This window comes from Carcharodon carcharias, chromosome 6 (assembly GCF_017639515.1).
Source record: "Carcharodon carcharias isolate sCarCar2 chromosome 6, sCarCar2.pri, whole genome shotgun sequence".
Taxonomy (NCBI): domain Eukaryota; kingdom Metazoa; phylum Chordata; class Chondrichthyes; order Lamniformes; family Lamnidae; genus Carcharodon; species Carcharodon carcharias.
Window position 1 is genome coordinate 197,264,901 of NC_054472.1, and position 13,166 is coordinate 197,278,066.

The 13,166-nt window shown below is 49.1% G+C and overlaps 1 protein-coding gene across 2 annotated transcripts in view; it reads left to right on the forward strand.

Moving 5' to 3' along the window:
- asb10 (ankyrin repeat and SOCS box containing 10) overlaps positions 1–12,879 on the forward strand; it is a 34,292-nt gene extending 21,413 nt beyond the window's left edge. For both annotated transcript variants that reach the window (XM_041189082.1, XM_041189083.1), the window contains one exon: positions 11,140–12,879. In XM_041189082.1, coding sequence (XP_041045016.1) covers positions 11,140–11,325 — 186 coding nt within the window. In that variant the 3' untranslated portion in view covers positions 11,326–12,879. The remainder of the gene's footprint in view (positions 1–11,139) is intronic.
- The last annotated feature ends 287 nt before the right edge of the window (positions 12,880–13,166 follow it).

The following is a 13,166-nucleotide window of genomic DNA, read 5'->3' on the forward strand; positions in this document are numbered from 1 at the left end:
ACCAAAAGCTGGTTCAAAGAGGCCAATTTTAAGGAGTCTTAAAGGAGGAAAGTGAGATAGAGAGGTGGGGAGGCTTAGGTGGGGACTGTCAGAGCCTGGGGCCGAGGCAGCTGAAGGCACGGCCACCACTGGTGGAGCGATTAAAATCAGGAAGGTGCAATTAAGGAAGGAAATCTGCTGTCCTTACCTGGTCTGGCCTACATGTGACTCCAGACCCACAGCAATGTGGTTCACTCTTAAAATGGCCTGTGAACAAGGGCAATTAGGGATGGGCAATAAATGCTGGCCCAGCCAGTGACACCCACATCACGGGAATGAATAAATAAAAAAAAGGCCAGAATTAGAGGAGAGATCTCAGGGGATTAGAACAAAGAACAGAGAAAAGTACAGCACAGGAACAGGCCCTTCGGCCCTCCAAGCCTGCGCTGATCATATTGCCCGTCAAACTAAAACATTTTGCACTTCCGTGGTCCGTATCCCTCTATTCCCATCCTATTCATGTATTTGTCAAGCTGTCTCTTAAACACCACTATCGTACCTGCTTCCACCACGTCCTCTGGCAGCGAATTCCAGACACTCACTACCCTCTGCGTAAAAAACTTGCCCCGCACATTTCCTCTATAGTTTTCTCCTCTCACTTTAAATCTATGTCCCCTAGTAATTGACTCTTCCACCCTGGGAAAAAGCTTCTGACTATCTACTCTGTCCATGCCACTCATAATTTTGTAAACTTCTATTAAGTCGCCCCTCAATCTCCGTCGCTCTAGTGAGAACAATCCGAGTTTCTCCAACCTCTCCTCATAGCTAATAACCTCCAGACCAGGCAGCATCCTGGTAAACCTTCTCTGCACCCTCTCCAATGCCTCCATATCCTTCTGTTAATTTGGTGACCAGAATTGCACGCAATATTCCAAGTGTTGCCTAACCAAGGTTCTATACAGCTGCAGCATGACTTCCCAGCTTTTATACTCAATACCCCTGCCAATGAAGGCAAGCATGTCATATGCCTTCCTGACTACCTTATCCACCTGCGTTGCCACTTTCAGTGACCTGTGGACCTGTACACCCAGATCCCTCTGCCCATCGATGCACTTAAGGGTTCTGCCATTTACTGTATAATTCCTGTCTGTATTAGACCTTCCAAAATGCATTACCTCGCATTTGTCCAGATTAAACTCCATCTGCCATTTCTCCATCCAAGTCTCCAACCGATCTATATCCTGTTGTATCCTTTGACAATCCTCTTCACTATCTGCAACTCCTCCAGCCTTAGTGTCATCTGCAAACTTACTAATTAGCCCAGCTACATTTTCCTCCAAATCATTTATGTATACTACAAACAGCAAAGGTCCCAGCACTGAACCCTGCGGAACACCACCAGTCACAGCTCTCCATTCAGAAAAGCACCCTTCCACTGCTACCCTCTGTCTTCTGTGACCAAGCCAATTCTGTATCCATCTTGCCAGCTCACCTCTGATCCCGTGCGACTTTACCTTCTGTACCAGTCTGCCATGAGGGACCTTGTCAAAGGCCTTACTGAAATCCATTTGATAACATCCACTGCCCTTCCATTGTCAAGCATCTTTGTCACTTCCTCGAAAAACTCGATCAAGTTAGTGAGACATGACCTCCCCTTCACAAAACCATGCTGCCTCTCACTAATACGCCCATTTGCTTCCAAATAGATTGTGGGTCTGGTGGAGGTTACAGAGATAGGGAGGAGTGAGGCCATGCAGGGATATGAAAACAAGGGTGAGAAGTTTAAAATCAAGGCATTGTCGGAGAGAGAGCCAATGGAGATTGGCGAGTTCAGGGGTGATGGATGAACAGGACTTGCCACAAGATAGGCCACTGGGCAGCAGAGTTTAGGCTGAGCTCAAGTTTGCTGTGGGTTTAAGATGGGAGGCTGAGCTGGAGAGCATTGGAATAGTCAAGTCTAGAGGGATTAAATGAGGGTTTCAACAGCTGAGGGGTTGAGACAGAGGCAGAGCCAATATTACCAGGTGAAAATAGATGGCTCTAGTGATGGAGGGGTATGTGGTTAGGAATTCAACTCAGAGTTAAGCTGGATAGCAAAGCTTCAAACAACCTTGTTCAGTCTTCAGTCTGTCACAGAGGCCTGGGAGGGGCAAGGAGTTAGCAGCTTGGAATCTATCTTATCAAATCACTTTCTCATTTTAAACATCTGGATCAGATCACACCCCAACATGCGTGATTCCTGGAAATAAAGGGTGGGATTTTCTGTGTCTGCTGGTGTTGGGTATGCTCAGCTGTGTGAGCGGACAATACGGTGAGAAGGCCAGAAATCAGTTTCACAAAGTTGTGAAATCAGTTTGTGATCATCCACTCAGCCCTTCGATAGGGAGCTGCGTTCCCCACCACTGGACATCGGGAAACTCGTTCTAACACATCAGAATATCATTATAAGGCCAGGCCGCCGGACTCAACCCCACCCCCCACTGGATCGCCTGGCACACCGGTGTGATTGCTCACCAACATGTTTCACAACAGCAGATACCAGGTGTGCACTTGGCAGCTGCACTGTGAGGGGAACCTGGAGGTAAATGCACAGTAACTTTGTGTAGCACTCACAAGGAAAGCAACTGGGCAGGGGGCAAGGGCTGCCCTGTGGTTGAAGGTAGTGCACGAGCATGTGGGGCTTGGGAGGGAGGGAAGCGGCCACACATTAGGGAAACCCTGTGTAAAGTGACCATTCTTCTGCAGCTGAGACAGTTCAGACACAGCCACACTGATATTGTTGGGATCGAGCCTCTAGCTTATCTACCCCCTCAAGAAACACAGAGACATCAAAGTTCCAATGAGTGTTCCAGAGCTTTTCACCCCTCGGGCACAGACTGCAAACTAATGAGTGTTTTATTGGACTGCAGAACACTGGACACGTTGTACAATCTCCTCGCTAAATCTGGCCACGGAGCAGTCACTGCTGGAGGTGCTCACAGCCTCTTGCAATGTCATCATCCCAGTTTGGCCCAGTCTCCCCCACGGTTGAAGCTAACAGTGCAGCCTTGCAGTGTGGGTTAGGAGAATGCCTGTGCCTGAGCTGAGAGCACAGCCTGCAGTCCAATGGGCAAAGCTGCCGCCAGTTGCTCAGGTGGAGTGGGGCAGAGGTGGGTGGGGTTTCGGGCAGCCAAGCAGCGCACTGAACTCTGGGCATCCAAGTGGTGGCCAGGAATCTCCGGGATGCATTAAGGGGCCTCCAGACTTAACCAAGACAGGTTCTTTGTACACCCATGCTAACCCACACGTCTCTCTCTTTCATCCTGCAGAAGAAGAACATCAGGAACATGGAGCCTGGTGACCTGGCTGCGTGCCTGATGGCTTTACTGGGAGCAGGGACGATGGAGCCGAGAGTGACGCAGGTGCCAGACTGTGCAGAGGCAGGAGCAGCAACCTCAGGAAGAAGGGGCAGCAGGGGGTCTCACACACACTGTCCAGGAGTGACAGTGAGCTGTGGCTGGTCTGTGCCTAGCAACACCCAGGGTCTATGGACACCGCCTACCAATCCTGCAGATGACTGAGAACCATCGACTGTGCATGTCTAGGGAGCTGGTGACTCACATCTGCCACTCACTGCAGGACTTGGTGCCAAGGGGACATGGAGGGCATCCACTGCCAGTGGCTGTGGAAGTGACTGTGATGCTCAATTTCTACACCAGTGGCTCCTTTCAGGGCTCCACAGGCGACCTCTGTGGGATTTCACAATCCACCACCACAAGTATATCCATGAGGTCACGGATACATCTTCTCCATGGCAACAACTGTGTGCATTTCGCCTGGGACCTGGACAGCCAGGATGCCGGGGCCATTGGATTCACCCTGATCTCAGGATTCCCACAGGTACAGGGTGTGACTGACTGCACTCAAGTGGTGCTCAGGTCTCCATCGCTACACTCGCTGGACTTCATCAACCACAAGGGCTTCCACTCACTGAACGTGCAGCTGGTGGGCGACCTCCACAAACCCATCCTGCAGGTGTGAGCACGGTTTCCAGGGAGTGTGCACGATGCCTACATCCTGACTCACTCACAGATCCCTGCAGTCTCCCAGTGTCCACAGAGGCTGCAGGTTTGGCTCCTCGGGGACAAGGGCCACCCACAGAGGCCGTGTCTGATGACACCCAAGCAGCAGCCTCAGACTGCAGCAGAGCGACGCTATAATGAAGCTCATACTGCAACCTGCAACTTGGTGGAGCTGCCCATCGGGATGCTGAAGATGTGGTTCCGGTGCCTGGACCGGTCTGGTGGGGCCCTGCAATACAGTCCACAGAGGGTGTCACACCTCGTCGTCGTCTGCTGCCCCCTTTACAACCTGGCGCTGCAACAGGGAGAGGGACTGGCTGAGGAGGAGATGGAGGAGCTGGAGGTCTCCTCTGATGAGGAGGATGTTGATGGGGATGAGGGTGAGGAGGTCCTCGGTGGTGATGATGATGGGGATGAGGCTCTCGCACTGACCAGATGAGGCAGGAACACTCGGGAGGCCCTCATAGCTGCCAGATTTGTGGAGGATGATGAGGACATGCAGTGAGGTGTCCCCATAGATCCTCACATCACAGTTGTGAACATGTGACTCCAGTCTGGCTTATCTCAGTGCCAATACCCTCTGGGAGAATGCTCCTGTCATGGAGAGGCAGTGGAGGCCCTAATAGTCACTCAATCACAGGAGGATGATGACAACATGCAGTGAGGACACTCCATAGATCTTCACACGGCCTCTGAGAATGTCTGACTCCTGTCTGACCGAGGGCAGCTCACTCACGCTCCATGATCAGGGCCATCCCAGAGACGCAGCCATGAAACTTTAGACACATCTGATGCTGTGTCCACCTTCAGCACCTCAGCCCATCAGGAGCTGGTGCACAGCATCACTGGTCACAGATGCTGGTGTGATGGGGGCCAGCCCCACCTTAAAGGTGCTGAGAGACACACAGAGAGTATGAGAGAACTCTGTGGCGCCTGCCCACTACATTCTGGCAGCAATGACCAGCACTGCTGAGGTACAGGCATCAGTAATGTGTCCAGGGAGTGTGAGGCTGGACCATCACTGTGGTCTGAAGGCTGCACAGACACAGGGAAGAGGCCCTGGACTGAGACACCTGCCTTTGTCTTGTGCAGAAAGGTTTCACATCTGAGTGACAAGAACACTGTTCATCAGAACAAGGAGACATAGGCAGGGAGATATTCTTGGGAGTTTATTGACAATAGTGAATATTATGTACAAGTGATTAACACTCGTGTCCAGGCTGTGCAACTACTTTTACCTAACTGTCCTAACCCTGCTGCTACATCTTGGTGCTCCCCAGACATCCACAGTGGAGGTGGGGGCAGCCTGCTGACTGTGACACCCTGTCTGTGATGACTTTGGCGGGCGTCCTCTGGAGGGTCAAGACTTGGAGGGTCTGGCCTGCTTTCAGGGTCCTGCTGTGTGGCCTGTGGAGCTGGAGCTGCTGAGGTCACAGGAAGAGGGGATTCAGATGGGCCGGTCACTCCCAGAGTCACCTGGGTGGATGGGCCGGAGTGAGCACCTGCTGATCCTCCTCCCTATGGGTGCTCGAGGGTCCCTGGTTGACTCCGTGAGGAGCGGGGGTAGCTGGGGTGAGATCGAGCCCTGTACCCCTCTCATGTACACACTGTTGGAGGCCAACTATGGCATCAACAATGGAGTAGAGCCCGCGCAGTAAGTGCAGGAGTGATGTCCTGGACCAAGGTCTCCATGGCGGCCGCCATCCTGCCAGTGTTGACCTCGGTGCATTGGCAATGCCGGCGCTATCACCTCAGCCTGAATGTGGACAGACTCCTCCATCGTGCCTTACACTCTGAGGAGTACAGCCGGCATCCCTTCCTGATGTTCCCGAGCTTGTCTTTTCAGCTCCAGCAACTGTGACATGACCGAGTCCAGAGGCTCCTCATCTGACTCGGACTCAGCAACGTTCTGGCCTCCAGCAGCTCCTCTGAGTGCCGGGGATCTGGGAAGTCCCAGCCTCTGCCTGCTGTGGATCAGACTGTGCGATGTGCTCACCAGATTGTGATCCTGTGGCTACTCTAAAGCTCGGTCCCACTGAGGTGTGTGTCTCTGTGCTGGTGGAGGGTGTGGGTGAGGCTGTGATGGGTCTGGTGGAGGGTGTGGGTGACGCTGTGATGGGTCTTCAGATTCCTCTTCAGAGGTTTCTTTGGGGTTTGATTGGAGACCCTGGGTCATGGACTCTGTCAGCTGTTTCCCAGATGTGCCTGTGGAAGCAAGGGGAGATAGTTAGTGTATGGTAGTGGCCTGAGAAAGAGGACACATCACTCACAGCATGGTTATCTGATGGATGTTGCACTGCTGGATCCTCACTTGGTAGAGCAGCACTGACCTCACTGTCAGCACAGGACCGGTCCCAGTCATCACCGGCCGGCTGGATGGCTCTGTTTTCAAAGTCCGTGAGGACCTTTATTTCAGGCTTCCCTCCATTGGTCTGTGACGTCTCCCTCTTGTTGAGTTCCCGCTTGTCCTGCATGGATAGAGATGTACGTGGGACACCTGCTGGGCCAGATGATAAATATACCTGGCCTGTGTGGGTGGTGAGTGGTCCCATGGACAGGATGAGGACAATGATGGTGAGTGTGAGAGAGTGAATGGTGATGTCCCTCACACTGACAGTGAGTGAGGGCCCTGTGGGTGTGTGATGGGTTTGTGAGTGTGTGAGTTGGGAGTGATGAGGAGAGTGACTTATCCTGGGGAAGGGAAGAGATTGTTCACCATCTTGTGACCCTGGGTGTCTGTCCTCCTCTGCAGGGCGTTGGCGCTGACCAGCACTGACCACCGCTTCCCAAGCCGGGTTGGTGAGGTTGCTGCCCATCCTGTGGCCAGAGCGGGGGGTAGAGGACATCCCAGTGGATGTGTTACTGAAGCTGCCATTCGGGGTTATGTCTCCTTTGCAGCAGTCCTGGACTGTAAGGACTGAGAGGTGTAAGCGTGGCTGGACTTTAAATATGGTGCCCGATGTGTTGAAGTGGCGAGGTGATGGCGCGGAAGGGGAATGAGAGTCCGCCTGCCATGGGAACGTCATTTTCCACGCCCACCACTGCACTTGGTGCAAATCTGGGCTGATTCTGCCCAAAGCCTATGAAACCTGTTCCTGTAACATGCTATCATTGCGATGAAACTGCTCTGCACACCTCTGCCAGGTCAATATATGTCGTGTGCCCAGAACTGAATATTTACTCCACATAGGGTCTGACCAAGGGTCTATAAAGCTGGAGAACAACTTCCTCCTGTAAGACTGCTATCAACTATTTGTTACAGACAGGGGAGAGAGACAAACCTGATCTCCTTTACTTATCTCACCACCTGTCCACAAGCAGAAGCGTTTTAGTTTTTGAAATAGGCTAAGGCATGTTTCCCCAAACCATCAGTTTGGAGAGTCAATTTTTAAAGTAACTCTCAGCAAATTCTCTTTAGGGTTAAATCAGAAGAATAGTTTATTCACACATTCAAACCCGGGGATGGTCGTTACACCAACACACACACACAAGAAGATAGCAAAGAAAAGGGTTTTACAACTAGAAATAACTTAGACCAAAAAAATCAAAGACATGGATATTAATTCATGTGAATGTCAGAGTCCAGTGAGGGTTCCTCCAGGTCAGAGTTAAAGTTCAGGTGGGTTCAGTGAGCTGCAAACAGGAGTTGCTGAATTCCTTCAAAGTTGGTGAAAGCGCGGTAGGATGTGATTTAATCCAGAGACTTGGTCCACTCTACAGATGATGGCAGGAATCTTCCAGAGAACCAGGCTTTGAGGTGTTTAGTCTTGAGGCAGGCTTTGTTGTCAGTCTGGAGGCCACCTTTGGTGTTGACAGGCTGGATGTTAATGGTGGACTGACCTGGGAGTCCAGGAACATGACATTAAATTTTCCAAAAGCCAAAAGAGCTTTAGTCATGTGGTTTCCCACTGATGAGTCAGTTTCAGGTTAACCATCAGCTTTGATGTCTCTGGTCAAAATTCATTGTTCACCTTAGGAGATAGATGGTGGCTATTAGTGCCTCCACAGGTATAATGAGCTTTGCTGGCTCTCTCTTTGTAATAAGTCCAGGTTGGGGAGACAGACCACTTGCTGCTCCCTTGTTTCAGTGATTGTAACAAGTCCACACAATGATAGGTGTGAGATTCCACAAAGATGAGTGTTGACCCTTGCCCTGTAATCACTGTTGGAAGTTTCCAGAACTGTAGCCAACTTGCAAATCGTGTGAACTATAGCAGCTGTGTTTTTTTTGGTCCAGCAAAGCCCATTTTAATTAATCAGAAAGTAATTTTGATTTAACCAGTTCATGACCTTTTTCATCTCTTATGGACATGACACGCCTTAAAATATTAGTGTCACAGCTAATGTTCCCTTTAAAATCGAGTTATTTCTGTGGGCCCCTTTTTTTTCAATGAAAGGTTCCATTATTTTTTTTTGCATGTGCATTATTTCTCCCAGAACAAGGTCTACGTAGTAGCTTTCAGGTCTCTGTGTGCCTGTGCACCCTTGCAGCTTCCCAGGAACATTGGTAATGCATATTGCCTCAGAGCGAACAATCATTGACACAAACCCTTTTTGATGGCCTAGATTTTGAGAGAGTGGAAACCCCTGAAGGCCACTGAAATGAAAGGACAAGGGATCCCTGACCAAAATGGGGAACACCCTGCCCTTTGGCACCTCCTGCTAACTGACCAGTCAGGCCCACAGTGTCTGGTCATTTCACTGATGCTTAAGGGAATTTGCCGATTGGGTTTACCAGCCAGTTGTTCATGTGGAATGTGATGAGGTTAACAAGGCATCAGTCACCCTGCCCAATACAGAGGTAAAAACAAAAAGACTGCGGATGCTGGAAATCCAAAACAAAAACAGAATTACCTGGAAAAACTCAGCAGGTCTGGCAGCATCGGCGGAGAAGAAAAGAGTTGACGTTTCGAGTCCTCGTGACCCTTCGACAGAACTTGAGTTTGAGTCCAAGAAAGAGTTGAAATATAAGCTGGTTTAAGGTGTGTGTGTGGGGGGCGGAGAGATAGAGAGAGAGAGAGAGAGAGGTGGAGGGGGGTGGGGTGTGGTTGTAGGGACAAACAAGCAGTGATTGAAGCAGATCATCAAAAGATATCAACGACAATAGAACAATAGAACACATAGGTGTTAAAGTTAAAGTTGGTGATATTATCTAAACGAATGTGCTAATTAAGAATGGATGGTAGGGCACTCAAGGTATAGCTCTAGTGGGGTTTTTTTTTAATTTTTTTTTATATAATGGAAATAGGTGGGAAAAGGAAAATCTTTATAATTTATTGGAAAAAAAAAGGGAAGGGGGAAACAGAAAGGGGGTGGGGATGGGGGAGGGAGCTCACGACCTAAAGTTGTTGAATTCAATATTCAGTCCGGAAGGCTGTAAAGTCCCTAGTCGGAAGATGAGGTGTTGTTCCTCCAGTTTGCGTTGGGTTTCACTGGAACAATGCAGCAAGCCAAGGACACGGTCTGTCCGCAAGAATGACCCAAACCTCCCTGTCGCTTGCCATTTTAACACTCCACCCTGCTCTCTTGCCCACATGTCTGTCCTTGGCTTGCTGCATTGTTGAGGCTATTGACAGGATCAGTTAAGCAATTAAAGGACCTGCCGGGTCCAATTAAGCAATTAAAGGACCTTATGGTTGCCGGGTCAGCCAGGAGCCCCTGGGGGGGGAATAGAGAAAACATGAAACCTCATCCAGCGGTGGGACAAGGATTCATGTAGGGATTTAAACAGTTTAATAAAGTTTTAATGTAGATTATGAACACGTCCCATCTCATTGTCACATGAGGGGGTACATGCAAAGGATTTTTTTTTTCTAATCTTTTTCGAAGTGTCAGTGATCTCCCTGAGGCTGCACTTAGCCTCAGGGAGATGTGAGCTCTACCGTGTGCGTACAGTCAGAGCGCACACTCGCTTTTGGGGAATCCACCCCCCCCACCACCTGCACAGGGCCTCTTCCCGCTGGACATCACACTGGGGGGGGGCTTAATTGGCCCATCCACGTAAAATGGCGGTGGGGCCCGTTTCTCCGGCGGTGATTGGCTCCCTGCCCACCGGAGATTGGGTCAGACCCACCCACCCGATAGGCAGGAAATTCTGCCCCCAGTTTCAGCAATAGTGACGAAACTATGACTGATTTGTTATAAATACCCATCTGGTTCACTAATGTCCTTTAAGGAAGGAAATCTGCTGTCCTTACCTGGTCTGGCCTACATGTGACTCCAGACCCACAGCAACGTGGTTGGCCCTTAAATACCCTCTGAAATGGCTTCGCAAGCCACTCAGTTCAAGGGCAAATAGGGATGGGTAACAAATGCTGGTCTTGCCAGTGACACCCACATCCCATGAAATAATTTTAAAAAAACAACTTAAAGCATTATTTTCACTGTCAAGAATATAGAAAGGAATATTAAAGGTGAGCAAACTGCAGTGGATCCCCTTCAAGTGCCAGTCCAGAAAGAAGCTGTTAGTACAGTGAGGGTAGCACTATACTGAACAGCAGCCAGACAAATATCCCACTGAGGTCACAGGATTTCAGACACACCCCAAGGGGCAGTGAGCTGTCACAGTTTAAACACCTTTCCAGTTTCTTCATGCGTCAGATGTTCCAAAGGTTAACCTCTTTCTAACCCTCTGTTTTCAGCCCCTCTGCCCAGATGATGGGGTTCGATCAGGTGACCTGTTGTCCCTTGTGTGGTGGGGTCCAGGACGAGGAGCCATCAGTATAAGCTGGTCATCAGAAAAAAGTGCATTTATATAGCACCCTTTACAACCTCAGGATGTCCCAAATTGCTTTATTGCCAATGAAACATTTTGACGTGTAGTCGCTGTTATAATGTCGGAAATGTAGCACCCAGTTAGTGCACAGCAAGATTCCACATGTGCTACTGACCGCCAATCTGCTTTTAGTGATATTGAGGGGCTAGATGGAGATAGAGGGATACAGGGTTGGGGGTGGGGGTGGGTGTGAATAGGTAGTTAGAGTGTGAAGAGGTAGTTAGAGTGTGAGGGGGCTCAAGTTGGACATAAGCACAGTCACAGCCAGGTTTAGCAGTGAATGACCTTTTCCTGTGTTGTAATTCTGTGTCATATTTCTTCCAGGACCACCGGGAATTCTATGAGTCTCTGTTCGCACTCTCCCAAACACCACGTTCTCTGCAGCACTTGGCACGATGTGCAATACGTAACCAGTTCCAGGGACAGCTCCAGGACCTGATCCCTGAACTCCCACTGCCGACTTTCCTTCAAGACTACCTGTTGCTGCAGTTCCAGGATTATGTCAGTTAGGGAGCGGAACAAGCAGTTCACCATCAACAGAGGGGAGCCAGAGCAGAGCAGAGCACCCTGGAACTGGGGCAGTTCCCACCCAATCCCAACTCCATTCCACCATCCCTCCCCCACCCCTACTGCACCCCGCTTTGGGCTTTCACATAGAATGGTAAATGTGGTAACAAAGGAATAGAAAGAGGATGGAGAGAGAGAGAGAGAGTAAGAAGCAGAAAGAAAAAATGTAATCAGAGGGAGAAAGGTGTCCTGGGAGTGAGAGAGCAAACAAAGCTGGTAAAGTTAACTATTCAATTGTCACCTTTTCTTCTAACTTGTTGTCCAGGCTGACTCCCCACAGTATTAGGTCAACATACAGAATGCAGCAAGTCGGATTTCAGCCTCCTCTGTCTAATGCTGCTATAATGAGCCCGGGATATGTGGGAGTTAATGGGCATAAGGGTTTGAGTTGAAATCAGGCCTGGGATCCACTATATGCAATGGTTGACTGGGATGTTTCTGCAGATGGTCAGACTCTGGGATCCAAGTAAATTCATGACCGCAGTTTGTGGCCTGGGTGTTAATATGAAGGAGTCAGTGTGTAACTCACTGAGCCTACAGCACAGAAACAGGCCATTCATCCCAGCTAGCCCAAACTCACATTTATGATCCACACGAGCCTCCTCCAACGTTCACCTCACCCTCTCGATAGATCTAGCTCTCCTCTCCCCTCTGTTTATCCAGATTCACCTTAACTGAATCTATATTATTTATCTCAACAAGTTCCACATTCTCACCATTCTCTGGGTGATGAAATTTCTCCTGAATTCCCCATTGGATTTATTAGTGATGCTACGATCCCCATAGAGACTGATAACTTTTAAAAATATATTTGAACTCCCAGTGACTGACTTAAAGGATCACATTTGTTATCTTTTACTGTAACAAACTAACTAAAATCACCCAGAACTAAACATTATTTACCAGGCAAATAATACACTCAACTACATAAAAGACACCTCTTATCAGCTTTTTAACACACTCAAAAACCCCACGCAGCATTTATATATTACAGCACAATCTCCACAGAATTGCGGTCTTTACAGGACACAAGAACATAAGAAATTGGAGCAGGAGGAGACCACACGGTGCATCGATCCTGCTCCACCATTCAATACGATCATGGCTGATCTTAGACTTCAACTCCATGTTCCTGCCCACTTCCCATATTCTTTAACTCACTGCGAGACCAAAAATCTGGCTCTCCCAACTTTAACTATGGAACATCTACAATTCTCTAGGGTAAAGAATTTCAAAACTCCACAATCCTTTGAGTGAAGAAAATTCTCCTCATCTCAGCCCACTATTCTGAGGCTGTGCCCCATATTCTAGATCCCCCAGCCAGCAGGAATAACCTCTCCAGTCTTCCCTGTCAAACCTGTTCAGAACCTTTGCTGTGCCACTTCCAATGCAGATATATCCTTCTAAAATGTAGAGAATGTGGAAACCCAAACTGCACACAGTATTCCAGATGTGGTCTCACCAAAACCCTGTGCAGCTGCAGCAAAACTTCTGTATTCCTGTACTCCAATCTCCTTGCAGTAAAGACCAATAATGCCATTTGCCTTTCCTAATTATTTGCTGTAACTGCAAGCTAACGTTTGTGTTCCTTGAACAGATACACCCAAGTCTCTCCGAACGTCAACATTTACAAGTTCCTCGCCTTTCAAAAAATATTCTGCTTTTCTATTCTTATGACCAAAGTGAATAACCTCACACTCCCCCACATTATACTCTGTCTGCCACCTTGTTGCCCACTCACTGAATCATTTATGCCCAGGGTTTTGTTGGAGCGTCAAGGACAC